Source organism: Delphinapterus leucas, chromosome 14, assembly GCF_059928025.1.
Source record: "Delphinapterus leucas isolate spDelLeu-1000000601 "Yukka" chromosome 14, BTC_Dleu_Yukka2, whole genome shotgun sequence".
Classification (NCBI taxonomy): domain Eukaryota; kingdom Metazoa; phylum Chordata; class Mammalia; order Artiodactyla; family Monodontidae; genus Delphinapterus; species Delphinapterus leucas.
In genome coordinates, this window is record NC_143142.1 from 40563760 (window position 1) to 40587806 (window position 24047).

At 39.0% G+C, this 24047-nt stretch overlaps 2 protein-coding genes across 14 annotated transcripts in view; one reads left to right on the top strand and one right to left on the bottom strand.

The window, feature by feature from the left end:
* LOC149747612 (uncharacterized) overlaps positions 1-12762 on the top strand; it is a 58313-nt gene extending 45551 nt beyond the window's left edge. Inside the window, exons 2-3 of one of the 2 annotated variants that reach the window (XR_016387608.1) lie at positions 7926-11123; positions 12368-12762. Coding sequence is in view for 1 of the 2 variants with exons in the window: in XM_089895010.1 (XP_089751136.1) it covers positions 7926-7977 (52 nt within the window). In the remaining variant the exon portion in view is untranslated. Of the gene's footprint in view, positions 1-7925 lie in introns of both variants that reach the window. The other variant, XM_089895010.1, reaches the window with a different exon arrangement.
* The window catches only part of OSBPL1A (oxysterol binding protein like 1A), a 222665-nt gene that overhangs the window by 166702 nt on the left and 31916 nt on the right, over positions 1-24047 (bottom strand). For 9 of the 12 annotated variants that reach the window (XR_016387606.1, XM_022586847.3, XM_022586844.3 and 6 more), the window contains 3 exons: positions 15852-15963; positions 10773-10858; positions 8706-8850 (listed from right to left, as the gene is read on the bottom strand). Coding sequence is in view for 8 of the 12 variants with exons in the window: in XM_022586847.3 (XP_022442555.2) it covers positions 8706-8850; positions 10773-10858; positions 15852-15963 (343 nt within the window). In the remaining 4 variants the exon portion in view is untranslated. Of the gene's footprint in view, positions 1-3329; positions 3379-3998; positions 4081-8705; positions 8851-10772; positions 10859-15851; positions 15964-24047 lie in introns of those variants that run through there. The other 3 variants (XM_022586852.2, XM_022586853.2, XM_089895003.1) reach the window with 3 other exon arrangements.

The following is a 24047-nucleotide window of genomic DNA, read 5'->3' on the forward strand; positions in this document are numbered from 1 at the left end:
TCTCAATTAGATGTCAACAGCATTTTTACTAAGAACCTAAGAAAATTATTTTAAATAATAATTATTTTAAATGCCATTTGGAAAAACAAATAGTCAAGGAAAATACTCAAAAAAGAATAGTAAGGGGAAACACCATCAGCTATTAAAGTCTTACAAAAACAACCATTAAAAGTGCACCGCTTCTTTTTATGGCTGAGTAATATTCCATTGTATATATGTGCCACATCTTCTTTATCCATTCATCTGCTGATGGACACTTAGCTAGTGGGAAGCAGCCACATAGCACAGGGAGATCAGCTCGGTGCTTTGTGCACCTAGAGGGGTGGGATAGGGAAGGTGGGAGGGAGGGAGACGCAAGAGGGAAGAGATATGGGAACATATGTATATGTATAACTGATTCACTTTGTTACAAAGCAGAAACTAACACACCATTGTAAAGCAATTATACTCCAATAAAGATGTTAAAAAAAAAGTGCACTGCTGGTGAAGGGACAGCTGAGGCAATAAAAGAGCACAGAAAACACACAAAAAAAGTAAATTCTTCAAGAGTATGAGAAAGGCATAACAAAACAAAGGAAAAGGAAAGGCTGCTTGATAAAGGGTGCAAGGATAAGTGATTAGCAATTTGAGAGTTTCCCATCCTAATATACACTCTCATGTCACCTTTCCTGCTCAAAACCCTCGACACCGACCAACAGGGCTGGGCCTCTGGCTGCCTTATGACGTTACCTGTGTCCCTGAGAAGCCTGCTCTAGGCAACCCAGCAGCTTCCTTCTTCAAATATGCCAAGTGCCCTCCTACCCCAGAGCCTTTACACTTGCTTCACCTTTGCTTTCACTGGATCTTCTGCCAGAATCCTTCACCACAGCTCACTTCCTTCCTCATGTGGCTCTTTGCTCACAGTCACTTCAGAGCGGGCTTCCCTTCCCTTCCACCCTTTCCAAAACAAAAGCCTCCCTCCCCACTGAATCGCCCTCTATCCCCTTTAGCCTATTTTATTTTTCCTCACCTCACTGTCCAACACTGTATGTGTATTTATGCTTTGTCTATCTCCTCCCACCAGAACACAAGTATGGGGACAGTCGGATTTTGTTCGCTGTTGGGTCGCCAGTACCTGCGACAGTGCCTGGCACACAGCAGAGGCTCAGTATTTGCTGAATGAATGTGATATAGACACACCAGGAGAAAACAGAATCGAGTATTTACCAAAGCTCTACCTAAGCTTAGAAGTGTTAGAAGAAATCAAAGAAGAGCATCAACAAGTTTGACTAAAAATTTAAAACAGGGCTTCCCTGGTGGTGCAGTGGTTAAGAATCCGCCTGCCAATGCAGGCGACACGACACGGGTTCGATCCCTGGTCTGGGAAGATCCCACATGCCGTAGAGCAACTAGGCCCGGGCGCCACAACTACTGAGCCCGCGAGCCACAACTATTGAAGCTCGTGCACCTAGAGCCCGTGCTCTACAACAAGAGAAGCCACTGCAATGAGAAGCCCGTGCACCACAATGAAGAGCAGCCCCTGCTTGCCACAACTACAGGAAGCCGATGCGCAGCAAGGAAGGCCCAATGCAGCCAAAATTAAATAAATTTATATATAAAAAATTTAAAACATCCTTGTTTAAAAAGACTAGGAAAATTCAGTCATAAAAAGTATAGAAATTATTATTGTCCTTATCACTGAAGGTTTGTGGGTGTGGAGCGGATTATATTACATCCACATGAAATACTATGCAGAAGGTGAGCCATGAAGACTATGCTTCCTGTAACGACATGGAAAACTGTTGCCATTTAATAAAGAGCAGGATTTTAATATGTCAACTCTATTTACAAGCCATAAACTAAAAGGAATGGTAGATACTTTCTTAGGTGCTTGCCGGCCCATACTCCTTCACCATTCTCTGAGCATCCTCTGCCCTTTTCACACCCCCCAGGGGAAGGCCCTAGCAGCCATGTTTGTACGGCACGCGGATCTTTATTGAGGCATGCAGGATCTTTCATTGTGATGCATGGGCTTCTCTCTAGTTGTGGCATGCAGGTTTTCTTAAGTTTTAAGAAAACTTAAAAAAAATCTAGTCCACAACAGAACAACAACTAAAACAACTAAAAACTAAATCTTTAGATGTTTGGGTATAGGTGATTGTACTTTTTTGGTACCTTCATTTTCCTCACTTTGGCCATAAAAAAAAAAGCATTTGTTTTGCAATTTTAAAAAATGCTCTAAAAGAGGTATGAAAATAGATTCAAAGGGTATATAATATGCCAAAGTACCAGAGATTGTATTGGAGTAATTTATGCTTTTTTCTGTATTTTTAAAACTTCCTAAAGTGCAGATACTATTACTCTTATGATTTAAAAAATTACACTTTTTCAGAAAGCACCATCTTGACTTTTATCAAGAACACTATAACATCTTAAACAGGAATGTTGAACCTTCCAGATATCTGTACCCACCTTCCATTACTTTTAGAAGTTTACCCCTCAATGTTAAATCATTCTGTAAATTGCTACTAACTTTCAAAGGTAATCATGATTCTTTTTTACTATTTTAAATAGAGCTGAAATAAACATCATAGTACATACTCCTTGCATTTATGTAAATGCATATTTTTCATGTAAAGGAATTTTAATTTAGGTTTTATACCTCCATGTAGAGCCTATAGTCATGTGTTTTTTGCCATCTGTATATCTTTGAAGTGCCTGAACCTTTTTAGAATTGGGTTGTTTATCTTCCTATTAGAGTTATAAGGGTTCTGTATATATCCTAGATACAGGTGCATTCTTGTACATGTTTTGCCAATATTTCCTCCCATAAAATAGCTTGCATTTTCATAACAGTGCTTACTGAACAGAAAAACTTTCTAATTTTGACAAAGTCCAATTTATCAATATTTTATCACTCATCTTTTGTGTCATATTTAAGAAATCTTTGCAAAACCCAAGGTAACTAAGATTTTCTCCTGTATTTTCTTCTAGAGTTTTATGGTTTTAACTCTTATGTTCATTTCTGTGACCCATCTAGATCTAATTTTTACACATGTTGTTTTGAATATAGCAATCCAACTTTTTCAGTGTCATCTGTTGACAATTTTATCCTTTCCTCACTGATTGCCTTTGACACCTTTGACAAAAATCAATTGTGTGTAAATATATTTATATATTTCTGGACTCTCTCCTGTTCCATAGACCTATATATCTACCCTTACCACAGTGACTAGGCTAAGGGATACCTAGATAGTAAATAATAGTAACATTTCTGGGTGTGTCTGTGAGGGTGTTTCTGGGTGAGATTAGCATTTGAATCAGTACACTGAGTAAAGATCTGAACTCACCAATGTGGGTAGCATCATCCAATCCACTGAGGGCCTGAATAGAACAAAAAGGTAGAGAAAGGACAAATTCTCTCTCTTCTTGAGCTGGGAAATCCATCTCTTTCTGCCCTCGGAACACTGGATCTCCTGGTTCTCTGGCCTCTGGCTGCCCAGAGAATCAATCTCTCTGTCTCTCTCTGTCTCTGTCTCTCTCTCTTTCTCTCTCTCTCTCTCTATATATATAATTGGTTCTGTTTCTCTAGAGAATCCTTTTCCAAAGTTGTTTTGGGTATACTAGGTCTTTTCCATTTCCAAATAAAATTTGTCATCAATTTGTCATTTTCTACAAAAAGGCCTGCTGGAACTTTGACTGGGATTGCACTGAATTGCTACATCTACTTGGAGAAAACTGACAACAATGTCAAGTCTTCTGATCCCTGAAAATAGTACCCTTCCCCATATTGATATTCTTAAATTTCTCTCACCAATGTTCAATGTGTACAAGTCTTACACAGCTCTTATCAAGTTTATTCCCAAGTATTTCATGAAATTTTAATGCCATTATAAATAATATGCTTTTCCATTTTCTACTTCTGATTAGTATACAGAAATATAACTGATTTTTGTATGTTGAACTAGCTCACTAATTAGTTCTACCAGGTTGTTGTAAATTTCTTAGAATTTTTTTACCTGGATGATCAGAAGAATAAGAATTCTTTTTCAGTCTGAATGTCTTCTATTTCTTTTTCTTGCTCTGTTGCACTGGCTAGGTCTTCCAATACAATGTTAACAGGTGTGGAGAAAGGGAGATAAATCAGGTCCCTGTAACTCTATTATGGCCAAAAGCAGAAGCCTCTCCTGATGTTTGAAGTTTGTATTGCACGTATAGGTCTTTAAACTACCTGGAATTTAGTATCCACTATGAAATGGGTATCTAAAATTACCTGACTATACGGACAGCTAATTACTAGATTCTTTCCTCATCCACCTATCATGCCACTTTTGTCATCTACTAAGTTCCCATGTGTACATGTTTTAATTTCTAAACTGTTCACCTACCCTGAACCAATACCAGTTCAAGATCTTGCTAAGTGATTTTATACATTCCATGACTTTAAATAACTCTACAGTATACACTACTTATTCCCAAATTTGTATCTCCACCCAGACCTCTCCCCTAAACTCAAACTTCTACTTCCAACTCTATCATTTGGATTGTATAGTATTTCAAATTCTTAATGTCTTAAAAACCAAGCCCCTAATTCTCAGCAACTGCTAACCTGCCCCTCCTGCAGTCTTCTCCTTCTCATGAATTGGAAATTCCATTCTTTCAGGTCCTCAGTTCCAACACTGGAAAGTCATCCTTGACTCCTTTCTTTCATACCTCACAATCAAGCCATCAGAAAATCCAAACCACTCTACCTTCAAAATATGTAAAAAAAAAAAAAAAATCCAACCACTTACTACCACTTTTATTGCCACTATCCTGATCCAAGCCAATATTACCTCTCACCCCGATTATCCCAACAGCCTCTCAACAGCTATCCTCCCTGCCCACCTAGGGTCTAGTCTCCTCACGGCAACCAGAGGGATCATTTTTCATAACATAGGTCAGATCGCATCACTGCTCCATTCTAAACCCTCCTGCATCTTCCCATCTCTCAGAGTAAAAGCCAAAATTCTTAAAATAACCTGAAAGGCCTTTCATGATCCAGTTCCCACTGCCTCTCTAACCCCCTCCTCCGACCACTCTCCTTCTCTCACTCTGCTCTGGACTTCCTGGCCTCCTTGCTTTTCCTGACACATCACGCACACTCTCACCTGCTTCCTCTGCCTAGAACCAAGCTCGTCTCCCAGATATTGACATGGCTTGCCCCCTCACTTCAAGTTTTAATTGCCATCCTAACAGAGAAGCTTCGCCACCCCATACAAAGAAGGAGCCCTCTATACATGCAACACACTCCGGATGCCATTTCCCTGCCTTTTCCCCTCTCAGAGCACTTATCACATCTGACATATTAAATACCTGCTTTTCTATTTGCATTTTATTGGCCTTACCTTATTAGGATGCAGGCTCCATGAAAGCAGGAACTTGCCTGGTTGTTTTTTTTTTCTTCACTGTTCTAGGTCCCTAGTCCCTGGAGTAGTATCTGGCACATAAGCACTCAAATATTTGTTGAAGAAACGAATACTTTACTTACCAGAGATTCATAATTGGTCCTTTTATCCAGCAAGGGCAAGCCCTCACGGCTTCTCTCCCCCTTTAAAATTCTCTGTGCTCGACTTTTCTGTATAAATTTAGAATCAGCTAGTCAAGTTCTATGAAAACCTTTTGAGGATTCTGGCTGGGACTGCTTTGAATTATAAATTAATTTGAGGAGAACTGTTAGCTTTTCAATGTTGAGGCCTTTCTCCACCAAAAACACGGAGGGTTCTCCATTTTTTAGGTCTTCTTTTACATCCTTCAGCTGTGTTTATAATTGCCTCCATTAAAAAACCTAAAGCTCGTTTCTCAAATATGTTCCTACTTTTTTTGCTATCCCCCAAAACATTACCTTTTTAAAAATTACATTTCTAAGTGTCACAATGAAATCAAGCTCTTTTTCTACTGCCTTGGTCCTCCTTAACTTCAAACATACTTAAATTCCACGTGCCTAAAAAATCTTCCACTTGGCCATGGAGCTACCTCTGTTCTTACACATTGCAAAGAAGCAGGTAAGTAATGCTGCCTCAGCCTCCTCATTTCCTACTCAGTCCTTAGCCCCTAACCTAGCCTTCGCTCAACTACCCAGTGAAAACTCCTCTTTCAGAAAGGACCACTGGGCACTGTGTCACTGAATTCCACAGCCTTTTCTCAGTGTTTATCTTCTTCAGTCTAAGATGCTCGTAACACCAATAACATCCTACCCCTTTAGCTCTGCACTTACTCTCTTACTTTGGCTTCCATGGAACTGGCATTTCCCTCATGTCTCCTGAGTGCTTCCTCTTCTGCATCCCCCAATTTCTCTTCTAACTTATTCCTGGAAGAACCTATGTCTACCTCAGGGACACAGGAAAAGCCTCTCTGGGGAAGCCGAGTTTGAGCTAATTCTTAAGGTGAGACTAGAGTTTACCAGATGGACAGGAAGGAAAAGGGCATTCCTGGCAGAGACAGCATAAGCAGAGTGAGGACAGCACGGTTAATGAGAGAGCCTCAAACAGCTCAGTACGTCTAGAGCTGCAATGTCCAATATGGTGGACATTAACCACATGTGGCCATTCAGTACTTGAAATGCATCTAGTTCAAGCTGAGATGTGCTGTGAAGTGTAAAACACACACCAGATTTCAAAGACTTGGTACCAAAAAAGGAATGTAAAACGTCATTGATAATTATTTTTCATCAATTACGTGTTGACATGGTATTTTGGATATACTGCTTTAAATAAAATACATTATGAAAATTAATTTCATGTTTCTTTTTACTTTTAATATGTGCGTCCCATTGTATCTCTACAGAACAGTGCCAGTCTAGGGTGTAAGGGCCAAGTCAAAAGAAGAGAGGAAGAAGCATGAGATTCTATAGTAAATTTTCTTTCTCCTTTCTACACCCATTATGTTACTAAAGTTCAGGTCCTAATTACCTCTCACCTAAGACCATTTCAATGGCCCTATTGATCCCTCCCTACAGTCTTGGGCCTGTCACAGCCCATCCTAGATATTGTAACCATATTAATCTTTTTAAAGCACCTCATCCCTCCACTCCTCAGAGTCTCCCTGACCTTCAAATTAAGGGGCAAAACAGTCTGGCATTTTGAGGCTCGCCATGACAGAACCTAATCTGCAGTTACAGGATTCCCCAGTATTGCTCCTCTTCATACCCTTGGATGTGTCAAACTGGAGATGTCACCTCAACTTGACTTACATTTTTCACTTTACTACCTTTGCTCATAATCTTCCCTCTGCTTACAACACCCTTTCCCAAAATTCAGCTTACCAATATCTTACTAGATAATAATAGTATTGCTTTATTTAAAAGGAAAAAAAATATTGGGGGGCCTTTTGTTAGAGATACAAACTGAAGTATTTAGAGATGAATTATTTTTTTAATCTTACTAGGACTCCAGGGTCTGTATAAAAGATGTATTCCTTCAGGAAGCTATTTCTAATCGCCCCAAACCTTCAACAAACATGCAACTTGTAGAAGGCATCAAATGCTACACATTACTCTAGGTGCTGGGTAAACTAGACAGTAAAATGTTAGCCCACCCCTTAGGAACTCAGTCTCACGGGAGACAGCTACATAAGTCAACAACTGCCACAGAGAACAACTGAAGCTATGAAGAGGTCAACACAGGGTCCTATGGGACCACAGACAAGTCCTAATCCAGGCCGATGGTCGGCAGAGAGAAGCATCCTAAAAAGGGATGCAGAAAAGCCCTAATGAGCTGTTCCTCCACTGATTACCCAATATACCTTTTACAGCTACTCTTATGGTCATCCAGTTCTCTCTTTGATGCTTCGTGCATGTACAGTCTATCCTCATTATTTGTGAATTCCACATCTGCAAACTCGCCAATTGTTAAAATGTACTTTAATCTCAAAGTCAATACTCATCGCAATTTTTTGGTCATTCACAGACACAACCAGATCGGTGAAAAACTTGAGTCTTCTGATGCACACATTCCCTGAAGTGGAAAAGCTGGTGCTCTGCCTTCTTGTCTCAGCTCTCGTACTGTGAACAAGTATCCTCGTCACAGTCTACCTAGTGCCACATTTTTCGTGTTTTGTTTCTGGTGATTTCACTGTTGAAACTGGCCCCCAAGCACAGGGCTGAAGTGCTGTCTAGTGCTCCTAAGTGCAAGAAGCCTGTGATGTGCCTTCTGAACACAGTATGTGTTACACGAGCTTAGTCCAGGCGTGAGTTATAGTGCTCTTGGCAGTGAGCTCAGTGTTAATAAGTCAATAACATACACTGAATAAGGTGTTTTTAAACAGAAGCACGCATAAAACAAGGCTACGTGTTGATCAGTGGATGAAAATGCTGTGACCAAAGGCTCACAGGAACTTAACTCTGTATTTCCCTTATAAGCAATGGTTCAGTATCCACTAATTCAGAGGTCACAGCAATGTTACAGAACATAACTACCACAAATAACAAGAGTCAACTGTACTTTCTTTCCCTTGAGGGTGGAAATCAGATCTTAGGCATCATTAGTGCCTCATATGAAATAGGCATTATTAAACATCTAGGTCTTAACTGAGAAGTAAATTAATAAATTTTTTCTTTCATGTAAATGCCTTGACTTCAAAATTAAACAGGGACCACACAGTTTAACAAAGGCTGGGCGCTAAAACAAAACACTTCATTTCTTTACAGCTTCAAAATGACCAACAATGGCTTTCACCAACATGCTTACCATTTTTGTTCTTCAGATTAGGGTCCGCTCCACTTTTTAGAAGCTTTAAGGCACATTGTTTATGAGCCCGATAGGCGGCACAATGCAAGGGTGTATTTCCTAACTGATCCGAACAGTTAACAGCAGGAGGATTCGGCCTGTTGAGCTGACAATTGAAGAAATACAATGCAGATTACATATCAAAGACAGACTTTCTTCCATGAAACCCATGATGGTACAGTATAACTGAAAATTCAGGCGGACCCTCATGCCCCAGAGCCTGATGAGCAGTGGGGCTCCTTAGCATCTCAACTGTCAGTGGCTTCCTGCTCACAAAATCAGCCAACCCACGTCACTCCCCATGCTGTCCTCAAGCTGCCACGGAATCTCAGGCCCCACGCTCCTCTGACAACACACACCACACACTACACCAGGGCCACCCCACTCACCCCTGGACACTGGGATCCCACTAAGATTCTTTCGCCCCTACCAGTCTTGCAATTCACACTTGTGACAGCAAAATTACAAATTGGTCTCCCACAGTCATTGAGAAGCATTAAAACCATAAATGTGGGCTTCCCAGGTGGCGCAGTGGTTGAGAGTCCACCTGCTGATGCAGGGGACACGGGTTCATGCCCCGGTCCGGGAGGATCCCACGTGCCGCGGAGCGGCTGGGCCCGTGAGCCATGGCCGCTGAGCCTGCGGTCCGCAACGGGAGAGGCCACAACAGTGAGAGGCCCGCATATTGCAAAAAAAAAAAAAACCATAAATGTTAAACATGTAAATGTTAAAGGTCTACTGAATTTGTTGTTCCCAGCTGACTCCTTTAAAAAGTTCTTTTTAAAGGAGTCTCCATTTCACAAAGTTTAAAATATGTTTTAGGCACTATACTTGGAAACCAGAGAGGCCTTTTCAAACGAGCTGAAGTAACTTTAAGGCAAATGGCCGTGCTTCAGTCTTGAATTTAGACCACATTCAGAGTTTTGTGTTTAATGAGACTATTTTCAGGAAATGGAAACTAGAAAGTAGGTCTCCTAAGAAGAAAAAGAAATGGGTAAGTTTTCAGTCTGTTCTAACATGATATAAATATTTCAAAAATATTGTCCCTTGTTTGTATGTTATTTTCTAGAACTATAGCATACCTTTCAGAAATAATTGTTCATCAAAATTAGAGAAAGGTATTCCTTTATAGGATCTTATACATTATATGCCAATTTTAAATTGGATTAATCATGAAGAAAAAAAACTATCCTTATATTAAATATTTACCATGAAAAACTAAATTCTTAACCATTAGGTTTTCAAGTAGAAGTGGGGTAGTAAATCAGAAATTCAGAGAAAAACGTAATCATTTAAAATATATCCTGCTTAAACTATTACCATGCTGTGTTTTCAGATATTTAAAGACTTCTGTTCTATTATTATGATCTCGTGTAGTCCCACAATTTGACTACGTTATGAACTCAACGTTAAGTAAAAAATTGCCTCAGCTTTTCTAAGCAAATTGTCTGAATTAGGCACAAGAATAATTTGTGAAAATTCATGTTTAAGTAGCAGTTACCCTTTCGTTTGTTTGTTTGTTTTTTGTTTTTGCAGTACGTGGGCCCCTCACTGCTGTGGCCTCTCCCGTTGCAGAGCGCAGGCTCAGCGGCCATGGCTCACGGGCCCAGCCGCTCCACGGCATGTGGGATCTTCCCGGATCGGGGCACGAACCCGTGTCCCCTGCATCGGCAGGCGGACTCTCAACCACTGCGCCACCAGGGAAGCCCAGCAGTTACCCTTTTTTATATATCTTGAAGGTATTCGCTTATCTGTTTCTAACTGGGGCGGTCGCTTAATGTTTTCAATAATCTTTTACCTGGAAAGTGAAATACCTATATTTCCAGGGAAAAACTGTAGTCCTCTGATTATGTGAAATGCTGATTTAAATGGGCCTCCTGCAGTAAAACTCGTAAATAAGGAACTATCCCAAATTCAGTAGCTATTTACTGTTCCATCTTTTTTTCTTAATATCTTAATAAATTTCACACCTTTCTGGAAAAAAAAAAAAAATTCCCTGCAGAGTAAAGAATACGTTTTTGTTTTTACCAGAGCTGTGAGTTCCGCTGTTCTGCCTTCTCTTGCTGCTGCTAAAAGTAATTCTTCAAGCTTCCTTTGTTGAGTCCTTTCTACAGCTGCGAAAGGAAAAGTACATATTATTCTACTTCTAGTCTGGATCCTATTAGCAAATTTATCACAAAGATGTATAGAGAATAAAGTCACCATGGTAAGAAAAGTCACAATGTTTTGAACTGTAATTCAAATGCTGTTAAGACTGTACGGTTATTCTCACTGCCTTTATTTCAGACTACAGAGTTCAACTTCCCTCAGGTTCAGATGAATTTTTGTTTTCAATTCAGAGGTCCTGAAGTACATTACTCACGACAACACCCAACACAAGTAATTATGAATTACTTTTGCATGCTGAAATACTATTACATATGTGCCTTGGAAAGGTAGATAAGTGGGGAGAGGTGCTCATACCTTCCAGAACCTTAGAATGCAAAAATAATAAGAAATAGCGTTGGTGGGAAGACATACACACCATATAAATATATTTAGGTTTATATATACTTACATACTTCTACATAAGAACATTTTATTTCTTTAACAAACACTCTAGCACTTACTATGTGCCAAATACCTTTCAAAACACTCAAACAATATTAACGCATTAAATCCTCATAACTACTCTTTGAAGCGTTACTATTTTCACAATTTTATAGATGAAGAAACTGAGGCAGCAAGAGGTTAAGGAACTTAACCTAAGCCACACAGCCGGGATGTGGAGGAGCTAGGACTTGACCTTCGGCAGGTGGGTTCCAGAGTCCATGCTTTTACCATGACTCTGTGCTGCTCGTACTTGCAGGGAATGCGAGCAGTCTGATTTAAGGGACGAGAGTATGTAATAAGGTCTCATTTCTGCTATGTTTGAGTTCTGTTTTGGCTTACAGAAAAGAAACAATTTCATAGGAAGGCTTAATAATAATCCCCCTTAAAATATGTGTACAGTGTCCTGTGCAAAGGCTGCAAGGGAGGAACTATAAAAGGTTTCCTAGGTCTCCCCGAGAAATAATGAACATTTATTAATAGTTAGTAATGACTATGCGCTAACAGTTGTTCAAGACACTACGCATGCCCTTGCATTTCAACTACAGGAAACACATAGCTTGAATACAGGAATAGCTGGAACCAGTTTAACTTTGTCTTAAGAACGGACTAACATTACTAATATACCATCATCTTCTTTTCTCACATGTTTATTTCCACACCCACTCCCTCCCTCTCCACTTTGGAGGAAGACTGCCACGCCTCCACACATGCTCCCAACACTGCTTTCTTTTGCTGGGATTCATGCTCTTCAGTCTTTCCTCTAAGGCCACTGGACTGTGAGCTTTGGAGAACAGTCACGTCCCCACCCTTCCCTACACACCTGTACTACCGCATGTGTTACCTGGAGCTGTAATTTATCCCTGCAGTCATTCTCGAAGTCAGGTGCCTGTTCTTACTCTTCTGTGTATCCTAGACATTTATGACAATATCTGGCACAATGCATATCTAGCCAATAAACATTCACTGAATAATCAATGTTTAATAATGTTTGTTCTAGACTTTAAGGAAAGGTGGTAAATGTTTCTCTCTAGATTGTCTAGGCTCATCAATGAAGGAAAACTGGATTTGGAGTTGAAAACCCTGCTTGTGTTCCTGTCCTGTGGTCCTTCTGGACACTGAAAGAAGACTGCTGATCCAGCCTATAAAAACAAATATTCCAATTTGCGGACTCAAGGCTTCTAGAGTACCCATAATGTTCTGTTCCTTGACATGGGTGCTGTTTACATGCATGTGTTTCCCTTGTGAAAACCGCAAGCTGTGCATTAATAATGTGTACTTTTATCCATATATTTTATACCTTAATAAATGTTTTTTAAAGCAAATACTCCATCCCCAAAATAATCTGTCTTACAAATTTTATTTTCATTTTTTTAAATATTTATTTATCTATTTATTCATTTATTTTGGCTGCATCCATATATCTATCTATCTATCTATTTATTTTGGCTGCCCTGGATCTTAGTTGCGGCACTCAGGATCTTCATTGAGGCATGCGAACTCTTAGTTGCAGCACGCATGTGGGATCTAGTTCCCTGACGTGGGATCAAACCTGGGCCCCCTGCATTGAGAGTGCAGAGTTTTACCCACTGGACCACCAGGGAAGTCCCTGTCCTATATATTTTAAATTTGATATGACTATAAACTAACTCTTTGTCTTTCTTTTCAATCAGAATCCAGAGTTAGTAGGGATCACAGAGATCATGAAGCCTAACTCCATCCTGATAAGACACTTACATACACGCCCAGCGTAGGTTAAATAGCAGTACACTTCAAATGCAGGCGAGAACCTACCAAATGTATACTTCATTAACAACAGAAAATCACCCTTTTGCAATCTCTATAGTAAAGAGTGATTCAGGCAAGAATTATCAACGAATGCTAAAATCACTGATTTAAAGTGATTTTATCCTGATTTCAGGATATTTACATGGTCTCAGTTTTTCTCCCCAAGGATTATTTATTAATTACAAAAGAGGGAAGGTAGCTTAACAGTGGACCACGTAGTGATCAGAGATAATTTCACCAGTAATGGAACAGAATGACATCATGTACCTCCTAATATGCACTGGTATAAAGCATAAAACCTTATCCTATGCCAAGTACAACCTATGGCAAAATGAGTATATCCTAAATCAATTACATGAGACAAGAAAAGCCCAAATTGAGGGGCATTCTACAACAGCGATCTTGTGATAATGATGTTAAAGCTCATGAAATTGATCACTATATTGTGATTATATCAGGAAACATCCTTGTTCTTAGGAGATACATACTGAAGTACTTACTGCTAAAGTATCATTATGTTTGCAAATTATTCCCTAATAGCACCACAAAAAAAAAATTAAAAGTAAATAAATAACATTAAATAATATATAAAAAGGTAAACCAGATGTGGCAAAATGTTAATGACTGGTGACTAAGTGCAGATATACAAGTGTTTGTTGTACTATTCTTGAAACTTTCCCATAGGTTGGATATTTCTCAAAATAAAAAAAAGTCAAACGATATGTAGAAGAAGGTACACTAGTCCTCTCTAGTGCCTGACAAGTAGAAATCTACCCTCTTCCGAACACTTCTAATCATGGGAATCTCACTACACCTTTCAAGGCAACCCAAGCCATTATTATAATACACTGGACCCAAAGATAAACTCCCTGGCATGCCATCAAGTGGATCGTCAACTGGCCCTGGTCGGCCTCAAACAAGAATACCCCTCTTCCAATATAACAGTTCTTAAGATACTCAAACATGATTCTGTTGTGTCTACTGATATCTGTCTTTCTGGGGTGAAACATTTCCTGTCTCTACATGCATTACCCTACAATTGGGTTTCTGGTCTACCTGTGGTCTTGGTGGGTTGTGGATGTACTCCCTGCAGTCTGATCCATTTAATGCACTATCCACAAATGATATCACACCTGGCTAAGGTGATCTCATCAGAGCAAAATCTCTATTTCTACTTCTATTACCCCAGCTAGGACCATACTGTAGCTGATAAATCATAAGTGCCCATCAAGTCAACTAAGCCCTTGCCCTTAGCACAGTTGGGTTTTGGCGGCTGTGAGAGTGGGTACTTATGCATGTCTTTACAGCTAGCCCCATTAAATGTCAACTTGTCAGGTGAACCCAACATCCCAGTCTGTCAGGAGAACGTCAGTTCTGGGTTCTCATCTTATTACAAATAAAATAATAGAACAGGATCAAAGACAGTACCTAATCCTCCCAATTAGATCATAATTTATTAAAGGGCAGGGATGACATATAATATGATCAGCTCCTCAAAATCACATAATACTGAGCCTTACAGAAGATGTTATGTGTTGATTTGTTTATTGAAAATGAGAGGGTTCATTTTAAATGCAAGAGCGAGTAGAGACGTTGATCTAAAGGTGTCTGACAAGCAGACAGTAGTATCTTGTAACTAAAGAAACAAGGGAGATTTTAGGTTTCAAGGTCAACTGGAAAGTAATAAAAAGCAAGACCTTGCTTCGTACATAGATAAAAATACTAATAACAAATAAATCAACACCCTTGAAGTACAAAATTATCTTGCCCTTCTCTGAATTGCAAAGGAAAGAAACAAAGGATGTGTGTGAAACTGCAACTCTAATTCAATACCTTTATTCATAAAGTAGTAATTAAGAAATCTTCTCTTCTCAGGGACATCCCTGATGGTCCAGTGGTTAAGAATCTGCCTTCCAATGCAGGGGACACACGTTCAATCCCTGGTCAGGGAACTAAGATCCCACATGCCGCGGGGCAACTAAGCCCACGCGCTCTAGAGCCCACATGCCACAACTAGAGAGAAGCCCATGTGCCGCAACGAAGACCCAACGCAGCCAAATAAATTAATTAATTTTAAAAAATGTAATCTTCTCTTCTCTACTATAGAAATACTACCAAAAAAATAATTACAGCCAAAGCCCTGGATAGTTGGGGGATAATCCTAACAAATGAACGCTTCCCAATGTAAGCATCAAAGTATTTTTGTTTTAAACTATTTTTAGAGAAATCCCTAATCTGTCTTCTTAAACGTAACTGAATCTTTGAAGTTCATCTAACAATGAAGCTGATCCATGAAGAATTTACTGTTGGCTGCTGTACTACAATGAAGCCCTCAGGGTAATGGAGCCGGCCAGAGCTATCTTCCCCAATATCAAATGACTCCCAGTAGCTACACCTCTTATAGTTTCCCTGTCCTGCGCTCTGTATTCCTTCATTATCATGCTTCTGCAGCCTTTCAGCCGTACTCCCTCATGTCTCTAATTTCTACTTTTAATTTTGTTGGAGATTTGATTTTTAAAACTCGCCATAATCTTATATAAAGAATTTAAAAGCTCTGCGGAAACTCTCATATAGTTTTATGTCTAATCAGTGACTTGCAAATTACATTATCTTTAGACCACAGGCTTGGTGTCATCTATTTTGGCACCTCAGAAGCCATTTCTACTTCTATCCTGGACCGTGTCTATAACGAAAATAAATGCTGTTTAGATTAAGATCCATAATATTTACCTTCAAGCATGTTTCTGATTTCTTTGTCATGAGTGACCTCCTTTGCTGTCTGTCCATTCCCATTAACAACAGTAGTATGAGCATTATATTCTAAAAGAAGCATTACCAACTCCTAAAAAAGCAGAGAAATTATACACTTTATTATATTATAGCCCTTTTTCAAATTACTAATTACTACTGAGTTTCTTCTACAATAGAAAGAATGACTAGGTAGGAATCTTTATATCACTTCAGTTCTGTCTGCATTATTGTGGTTCCTTAGTATTCACTTAAATTGACTACTACAATTCAACTAATTGTAGTAATGACTGATGGACTGCCTAACAGTTGCCAATCCACAATTAAACAGACAACCTCTGTAATTGATTTTTAAAGTAAAGTACCCGGTTATTTTACCAAGTTGATTCATGCGGTCAAAACTAAATATGAGTTAACAAAGCCATTATTTAAATTAGTAATTTAAATTAGATAATTAGAGCAGATAATACATTCATTTAACATTATTCCTCCAAGAAATGTTGAAAAAAAATAATTTCCTCTACAGACTTAGATTTTTTAAAAATTAATTATGATGTTTATAATAAATAGGACATTATTTTCTGAAGTGATATAGACTGACAGGATACAACACTATCAAAGGGATGCTTTATAATGAATCAAATCATCTCCTGAAGTCAATATTCAACAACGGAGCATAAGCTACATCATTCATATTTACTCTAAGTGGCTAACAGCTCTTTTAGGAATTTTTATAGTAAAAAATGTTTAAATACATATCTAAACACAGACAGGAAGAAAACAAAATACTCATTGTCCTAGTCACTCCATGACCACTACAAACATTTTGGAGGGTCTCTTTCTGATCATTTTTCCCTTGCATAAGTTTGAGATTTTTTTTAACATAATTTTATTTATGACATAATTGCTTAAGTTATACTCCTTTTGCCTAATACATCAGTTTCCAGGATGTTATAGTGTCTATAAACATACTTTTCACTGAATATTATTCTATAAAATGTACTACCGCATTTACAAATAGAAAAACTGCTAAGAAGTCTAATATTTTAATAAATTCTTATAAAATATCTTAGCATTTCCTATCATTTTAAAGGTAACATTTTGGAAGAAGTGTTTTCATAGTTTATGTAAACAGTTCATATTAGTAAAGAAAGTAGAAAAACCCACAGAATGATAGAAAGTATTTATAAATCATATATCTGATAACGAAATTGTATCCAGAATATATAAAGAACTTTTACAATTCAACAAAAAGACAACCCAATTGAAAAAATGGTCAAAGATAAGGAAGCGCAATCAGAAAAGGAAATTAAGAAAAACAATTCCATTTACAATGGCAACAAAAAGAATAAAATGCTTAAGAATAAACTTAACCATGGAGGTGAAAGACTTGTACACTAAAACTATGAAATATAGCTCAAAGAAATTAAAGAAGATATAAATAAGTGGGAAGACATCTAGTGATCATGAATGGGAAGATTTAATATTGTTGAGATGTGAACACTACCCAAAGCAATCTACAGATTCAATGCAATCCCTAACAAATCCCAATGATGTTTTTTCCAGAAACAGAAAATCCTATCATAAAATTCACAATGAATCTCTAGAGATCCCAAATAGACAAAACAGTAATGAAAAAGAAGAACAAAGTTGGAGATCTCACACTTCCAGATTTCAAAACTTACCTCAAAGATAAAGTAATCAAAACAGTGCAATAATGACATAAAGATAGACACAGAGACCAATGGAATAGAAAAGAGAGCCCAGAAATAAACTCTCACATATTTGTTCAAATGATTTTCAACAAGAGTGCCAAGATCATTTGAAGGGGAAAGGACAGTCTCTTCAACAAATGGTGCTGGGAAAACTGGACATTCACATGCAAACAAATAAAGTTGGACCTGTATACTTTACACCACATACCAAAATTAACTCTATTAGGATGAAAGACCTAATAGAAAACCTAAAACAAAAATCTTAGAAGAAAACATAAGAGAAAAGCTTCATAGCAGTCATTTCTTGGAATATGACACCAAAAGCATAGGTTAAAAAAAAAGAAAGAAATTGGACTACATCAAAATTAAAAACTCTGTACAACAAAGCACTATCAAGAGAGTGAAAAGGCAATCCAGAGTGGGAAAAAATATTTGCAAATCGGGTATCTGATCTAGGATTTATATCCAGAACATGTAAATAACTCCCCAAACTCAAAAACACCACCACCACCAAACTATCCGATTTTAAAAATGGGCAAAGAATCTGAAAAGGCTACATACTGTATGTATGTGACATACATATGGAACTATGTGACGTTCTGGAAAAGGCTAAACTATGGAAAAGTAGAAAGATCAGTAGTTGCCAGGGATTTGGGTGGGAGGAAGGATGAACAGGTGGAGCACAAAGGATTTTTAGGGCAGTGAAAATACTCTATACGATATTATAATGATAGACACATATCATTAAACATTTTGTCTAAACCCAAAGAACATACAACAACAAGAGTGAATGCTAAAGTAAACTATGGACTTTGGGTGCTTATGATGTGTCAATGTAGGTTCATCACTTGTTTTAACAAAGAAACAAAAACGAACCACTCTGGTGGAGCATGTTGATAATGGGAGAGACCATGCATGTGTGGAGGAGGGCATACGCGGGAAATCTGTATCTTCCCCTCAATCTTGCTGTGAACCTGAAACTACTCTACAAATTTGCCTTTCAAATACAAAAAATTTAAATAAATGGGCAAAGGATTCAATAGACATTTTTCCGAAGAAAAATGGCCAATAAGCATATGAACAGATGTTCAACATCACTAATCATTACGGAAATGCAAATCAAAACCAAATGAGATACCATTTCACAACCCTCAGGATGCCTAAAATGAAGAAGACTGACAATAACAAGTGTGATGAGGATGTGGAGAAACTGAAACCTTCATGCAATGCTCGTGGGAATGTAAAACGGTGCAGGTGCTTTGGTAATCAGTTTGGCAGCTCTGCAAAATACTAAACAGAGCAATGCCAAGTGGTGCAGCAATTCCACTCCTAGGTACATACCAAAGAGAAATGAAAACATATGTCCACGACAAAAATCTTGCACATGAGTGTTCAAAGCAGCATTATTCATAATATCCCAAAAGTGAAAACAACCTAAATGTCCATCAACTGATAGTTGGATAAATAAAATGTGGTATGTCCATACAATGGAATATTATTGGGCAATAAAAAAGAATGAAGTACTGATATATATTATAATCATGGATGAGCCTTGAAAACATTATGTTAAAAGAAGCCAGTCACAGAAAACCATGTATTATACGCTTCCATTTATATGAAATGTCTAGAATAGGTAAATCTATACAGACAGTAGATTAGTGGTTGCCAGGGCCTGGGGGGAAGGGGTAATAGGGAATGACAGCTCATGAGTACAAGATTTCTTTCTGGGATGATCCAAATGTTCTAAAATTATGTTGACAGTTGCACAAGTCAACATACCTGAACTACTGAATTGTACATGGGTGACTTGTATAGTATGTAAACTAGATCTCAATAAAGTGCCTATAAAAAGACAGTAGAGATATTCAAATTTGGCACCACATGGCACATTCGAGTTAAGGAATGTTATTTCTCAACCTACCTCATCTAGTTGTTTTATACCATCTTTGCAACTGTACAGTGTTCTAGTAATTAATTGTCCTGATTTGAGTTTCAGGAAGGTATAAGAATTAATGTGGAACCTGACTGACATAAATCCTCAAAGGGCTGGACTACAGAAAATGGGCAGAGGGAATGGTATGCACAGAGGTAGAGAGGTACCTTTAAGAAAAGAGAACATGCTTCGATTATGTGGCAACAGGCTACAGGGGGAAATAGGGCAGACTTTCAGAGTTGCTATATGCAATCTCAGGGGTTCAGACTGTCCTGAAGGGAAGGGACACCTCTTAAAGGTTCCAGAGGAATGACTATCAGACTGCAAGTTACAAAAAACACCTGTCCACCCTGTGAAGAAGATTAAGAGCAAAAATTCTCAGAGTGTGGTCCCCAGACCGACCTGTATGTAGCATCAGCATCACCCATGAAATTGGCAGAAAGGCAAGTTCTCAAGCCCCATCTCAGACCCACTGAATCAGAAATGCCGGGGATGGGGTCCAGCAACTTGTATGTTAAGCATTTAAATACAAGCGCTCAGGCAGGAGAAATCATCATCAGAAGTTTTTATTCATTAAATCAGAATTAGAAAATAGAAGGCACCTGAAGAGACCAGTGGCTGGATGTCTAACTCGAGGAACATGAATGAAACACCCAGAGAGCTCACCGCTGATTTTTAATACCTCAGTGGGTAGAAGAGGTTTTAACTTTCTTCAAAGGTCTGTTGCAGTATTATGTTTAGAAAAAACGTTTTTAAGCCGAACTGTGCTTCTCTATGCCAAAATTAAAGATCATCCTGCCAGGACTTCCCTGGTGGCACAGTGGTTAAGAATCCGCCTGCCAGTGCAGGGGACACGGGTGCAAGCCCTGGTCTGGGAAGGTCCCACATGCCACGGGGGAACTAAGCCCGTGTGCCACAGCTACTGAGCCTGAGCTCTAGAGCCCGCAAGCCACAACTACTGAAGCCTGCGTGCTCTAGGGCCTGTGATCCACAAAAGAAGCCACCTCAATGAGAAGACCACGCACTGCAACGTCCCTGCTCAACACAGCTAGAGAAATCCCGCGCGCAGCAACGAAGACCCAACGCAGCCAAAAATAAATTAAAAATTATATGTAAAAAAAAAAAAAAAAGACCATCCCGCCCCCTTTAACAGTTTGTACACATACCAAAGGATTAGTTGTCATCTCCCTCTTCATCCCTCAGGATCTAGAATTCCTAATCTAGTCCTGAGAACTCCCTGGTGCTTTTACACAAAATTCCAGCTCCAACCACTTTTCCCTCACAAGTTCTCCTTGCATCAACTGAATATGTGGCTCTCCTCTGAACTTTCTGCCAACTCTCCACATTCTTACTAACTATTCACTTAACATACTTAAGCCCTTACATTGTACAAGGTCCTCCACCTGTCAGGGAAAACACTTAAGTAATGAATACTGAAGAGATCTGAGAAAGTGCTGACAAAAATCAGAGCTGAGATCAGGATACTGACTGGGACATCCCTGGACATGGTGGAATTGAGAGATTAGAAAAAAAAAAAAAAGCCATTGGGAGACAGAGCAGTCCAGGTAAAAAGCAATGAATATGTTCTCAAGCAGAGACAGTAAAAAGGAGGATTTAAAGGGACAAGTACTTCAATGACCAATACAAATATACTGCATAAGGAGCTCGTGTGAAGGAAGAGGAGTCCCATTTTAGAAACATGAAATTCCAGATATCTGAGTGGCGAGTAAGGAGCCAAAACATGCAGCTAAACAGAAGACCTGGACACCTGGAAGGAAGTATGAGGTCAAAATACAGATTTCCAAATAATCCCCCAGGAAAAATAATGAAGCCTTAAGAGTGGATGGGGGCTTCCCTGGTGGCGCAGCGGTTGAGAGTCCGCCTGCCGATGCAGGGGACAGGGGTTCGTGCCCCGGTCCGGGAAGATCCCACATGCCGTGGAGCGGCTGGGCCCGTGAGCCATGGCCGCTGAGCCTGCGCGTCCGGAGCCTGTGCTCCGCAACGGGAGAGGCCACAACAGTGAGAGGCCCGCGTACCGCAAAAAAAAAAAAAAAGAGTGTATGGGTTTCTCAGGGGGACAGTTTCAAGAGAAAAGAGAAGAATGGTTTAAAAAAAAACAAACAGAGGAACACCTACAATGAAAGGTAAGGAAAATGAACAAGCACAAACAGATAGGAATCAGAAAAGCAGCCAAAGAGGCAGCAGTAGAAACAGACCGTGTGGTGCCTCTTCCCAGAGAGATCAGCTCTGTTGGAGTGCAGCTATGGAAAACAGAAACCTTAAAAATAGTAAACCACTGAGGAACTTTAGGAAAACATTCAGTTAACAGGTACAGTCAGGACCCAGACTACAAAGGATCAAAATAATCAGGTGCTAAGGAAGTTGAAAAAGGAAGTGTAGACACATTTTAATAATATTTTATAAAAAATCAGAATAAGGACAAGCATCTTGCTCAGAGAAGGTCTCCTTGCCCACAAGGTCTCTTCAAGAGCAAGAGGACACGGGGAATCAGGAGAGCAATCTCCAAGAAGTGGTCATTCATGATGTATATGACTATATTCAAAGACAGTACAAAAAAAAGAAAAACACAGGACCCTAAGTGGCTCAAGCTAGCATAGTCATAATAATGTACACTCAGTATTTATTTAACCAAAATCTAGCTGCAGATTAAGAGAATGAGAATGAGGTTTTAGTGGGGATTAAGGCAGGGAGAAACAAATAATCAAATGCTTATCTTCCAGAAGTAAGCCAATAGAAAACCTAAAATTAAAAAAAAAAACAAACACAACAAAAAACAAGAATCAGTGACATAAGTATATTATTTAGAAACATGAAAGTTAAAAAAAACTGAAGTAACAGCTGAAAATAATAACATGGTTGCCTCTAGGAAAGTGTGACTCAGAGTGGGCAGGCGTGGAGCAAAGGTCATCAGTTTTTCATTGTAAGTCTCAGAATATCACTTGACATCTAAAATGAAATACACATGCACGTGTGTCTGTCATACAGAGTGAAGTAAGTCAGAAAGAGAAAAACAAATATTGTATATTAAAGCATATATGTGGAATCTAGAAAAATGGTACAGATGATCTTATTTGCAAAGCAGAAATAGAGACACAGACATAGAGAACAAACATGGATACCAAGGGGGAAAGGAAACGTATGGATACCGAAGGGGATAGGGGAGGCGATGGGATGAATTGGGAGATTGGGACTGACATATATACACTATTGATACTAGGTATAAAATAGATAACTAATGAGAACATACCATATAGCACAGGGAACTCTACTCAGTACTCTGTGGTGACCTAAATGGGAAGGAAATCCAAAAAAGAGGGGATATATGTATATGTATAGCTAACACAACATTGTAAAGAAACTACACTTCAATAAAAATTAAAAAAAAAAGAAACACACGCACAGGCACATACACAGAATTTCTTTTCAAGAAACACCTCACTAAGAAAAAAGTCTTAAAAATTCCTAAGACACTGCTAAATAGTAGCTGAAATATGTAAGGCAGAGACATATGTTCAACTTAACTAACACTTAAGAACTAGCAATGTCTCCGAAATTACCACAAGAAAAGCCTGTTTCATAAGTTAATTGGGACTGGGCTTCCCTAGTGGCACAGTGGTTAAGAATCCGCCTACCAATGCAGGGGACACGGGTTTGAGCCCTGGGCCAGGAAGATCCCACATGTGGCGTAGCAACTAAGCCCATTTGCCACAACTACTGAGCCTGTGCTCTAGAGCCCGCAAGCCACAACTACTGAAGCCCACATGCCACAACTACTGAAGCCCACGCGCCTAGAGCCTGTGGTCCGCAACAAGAGAAGTCACCACAATGAGAGGCCTACGCACCATAATGAAGAGTAGCCCCTGCTTGCCACAACTAGAGAAAGTCCACGTGCAGCAACGAAGACCCAATGCAGCCAAAAATCAATCAATAAATAAATTTTAAAAAAATTAATTGGGACTTCCAGATTCCACCTAGCATTTAGAAAGCTGAAAGTCACTCCCACTCTAGTAACAAGGGGAAAAAACAGGTAATCTACAGAACTATACTTTTCTCGAACCCAGAGAATTAGGATGGCAGGGCAACCAACTAGTCTGAAATCTAAGGAAATTGCTTCAAAGCAAGCATGGGCTCACCTTGAATAGGTGTGGGAAAAAGATGGGAACTGCCAAACATTAATAGAATGAAAGAAAAAAATCATATAATCATCTCAACATATGCAGAAAAAGCATCTGACAGGTTTCAACATTCATTCAGGATAAAAAGTCTCAACAAATTAGGTAGAGAAGGAATGTACCTCAACATAATAAAGGCCATATGAGAAGCCAATGGCTAACATTATATTCAACAGTAGAACGCTGAAAACTTTCCCTCATCACAAGGGTGCCTACTCTCATCACTCCTATTCAACACAGTACTGGAAGTCCTAGCCAAAGCAATCAGGCAAGAAAAAGAAAAAAGTCATCAGAATCGCAAAGAATGAAGTAAAATTGTCTCTATTTGCACATGACA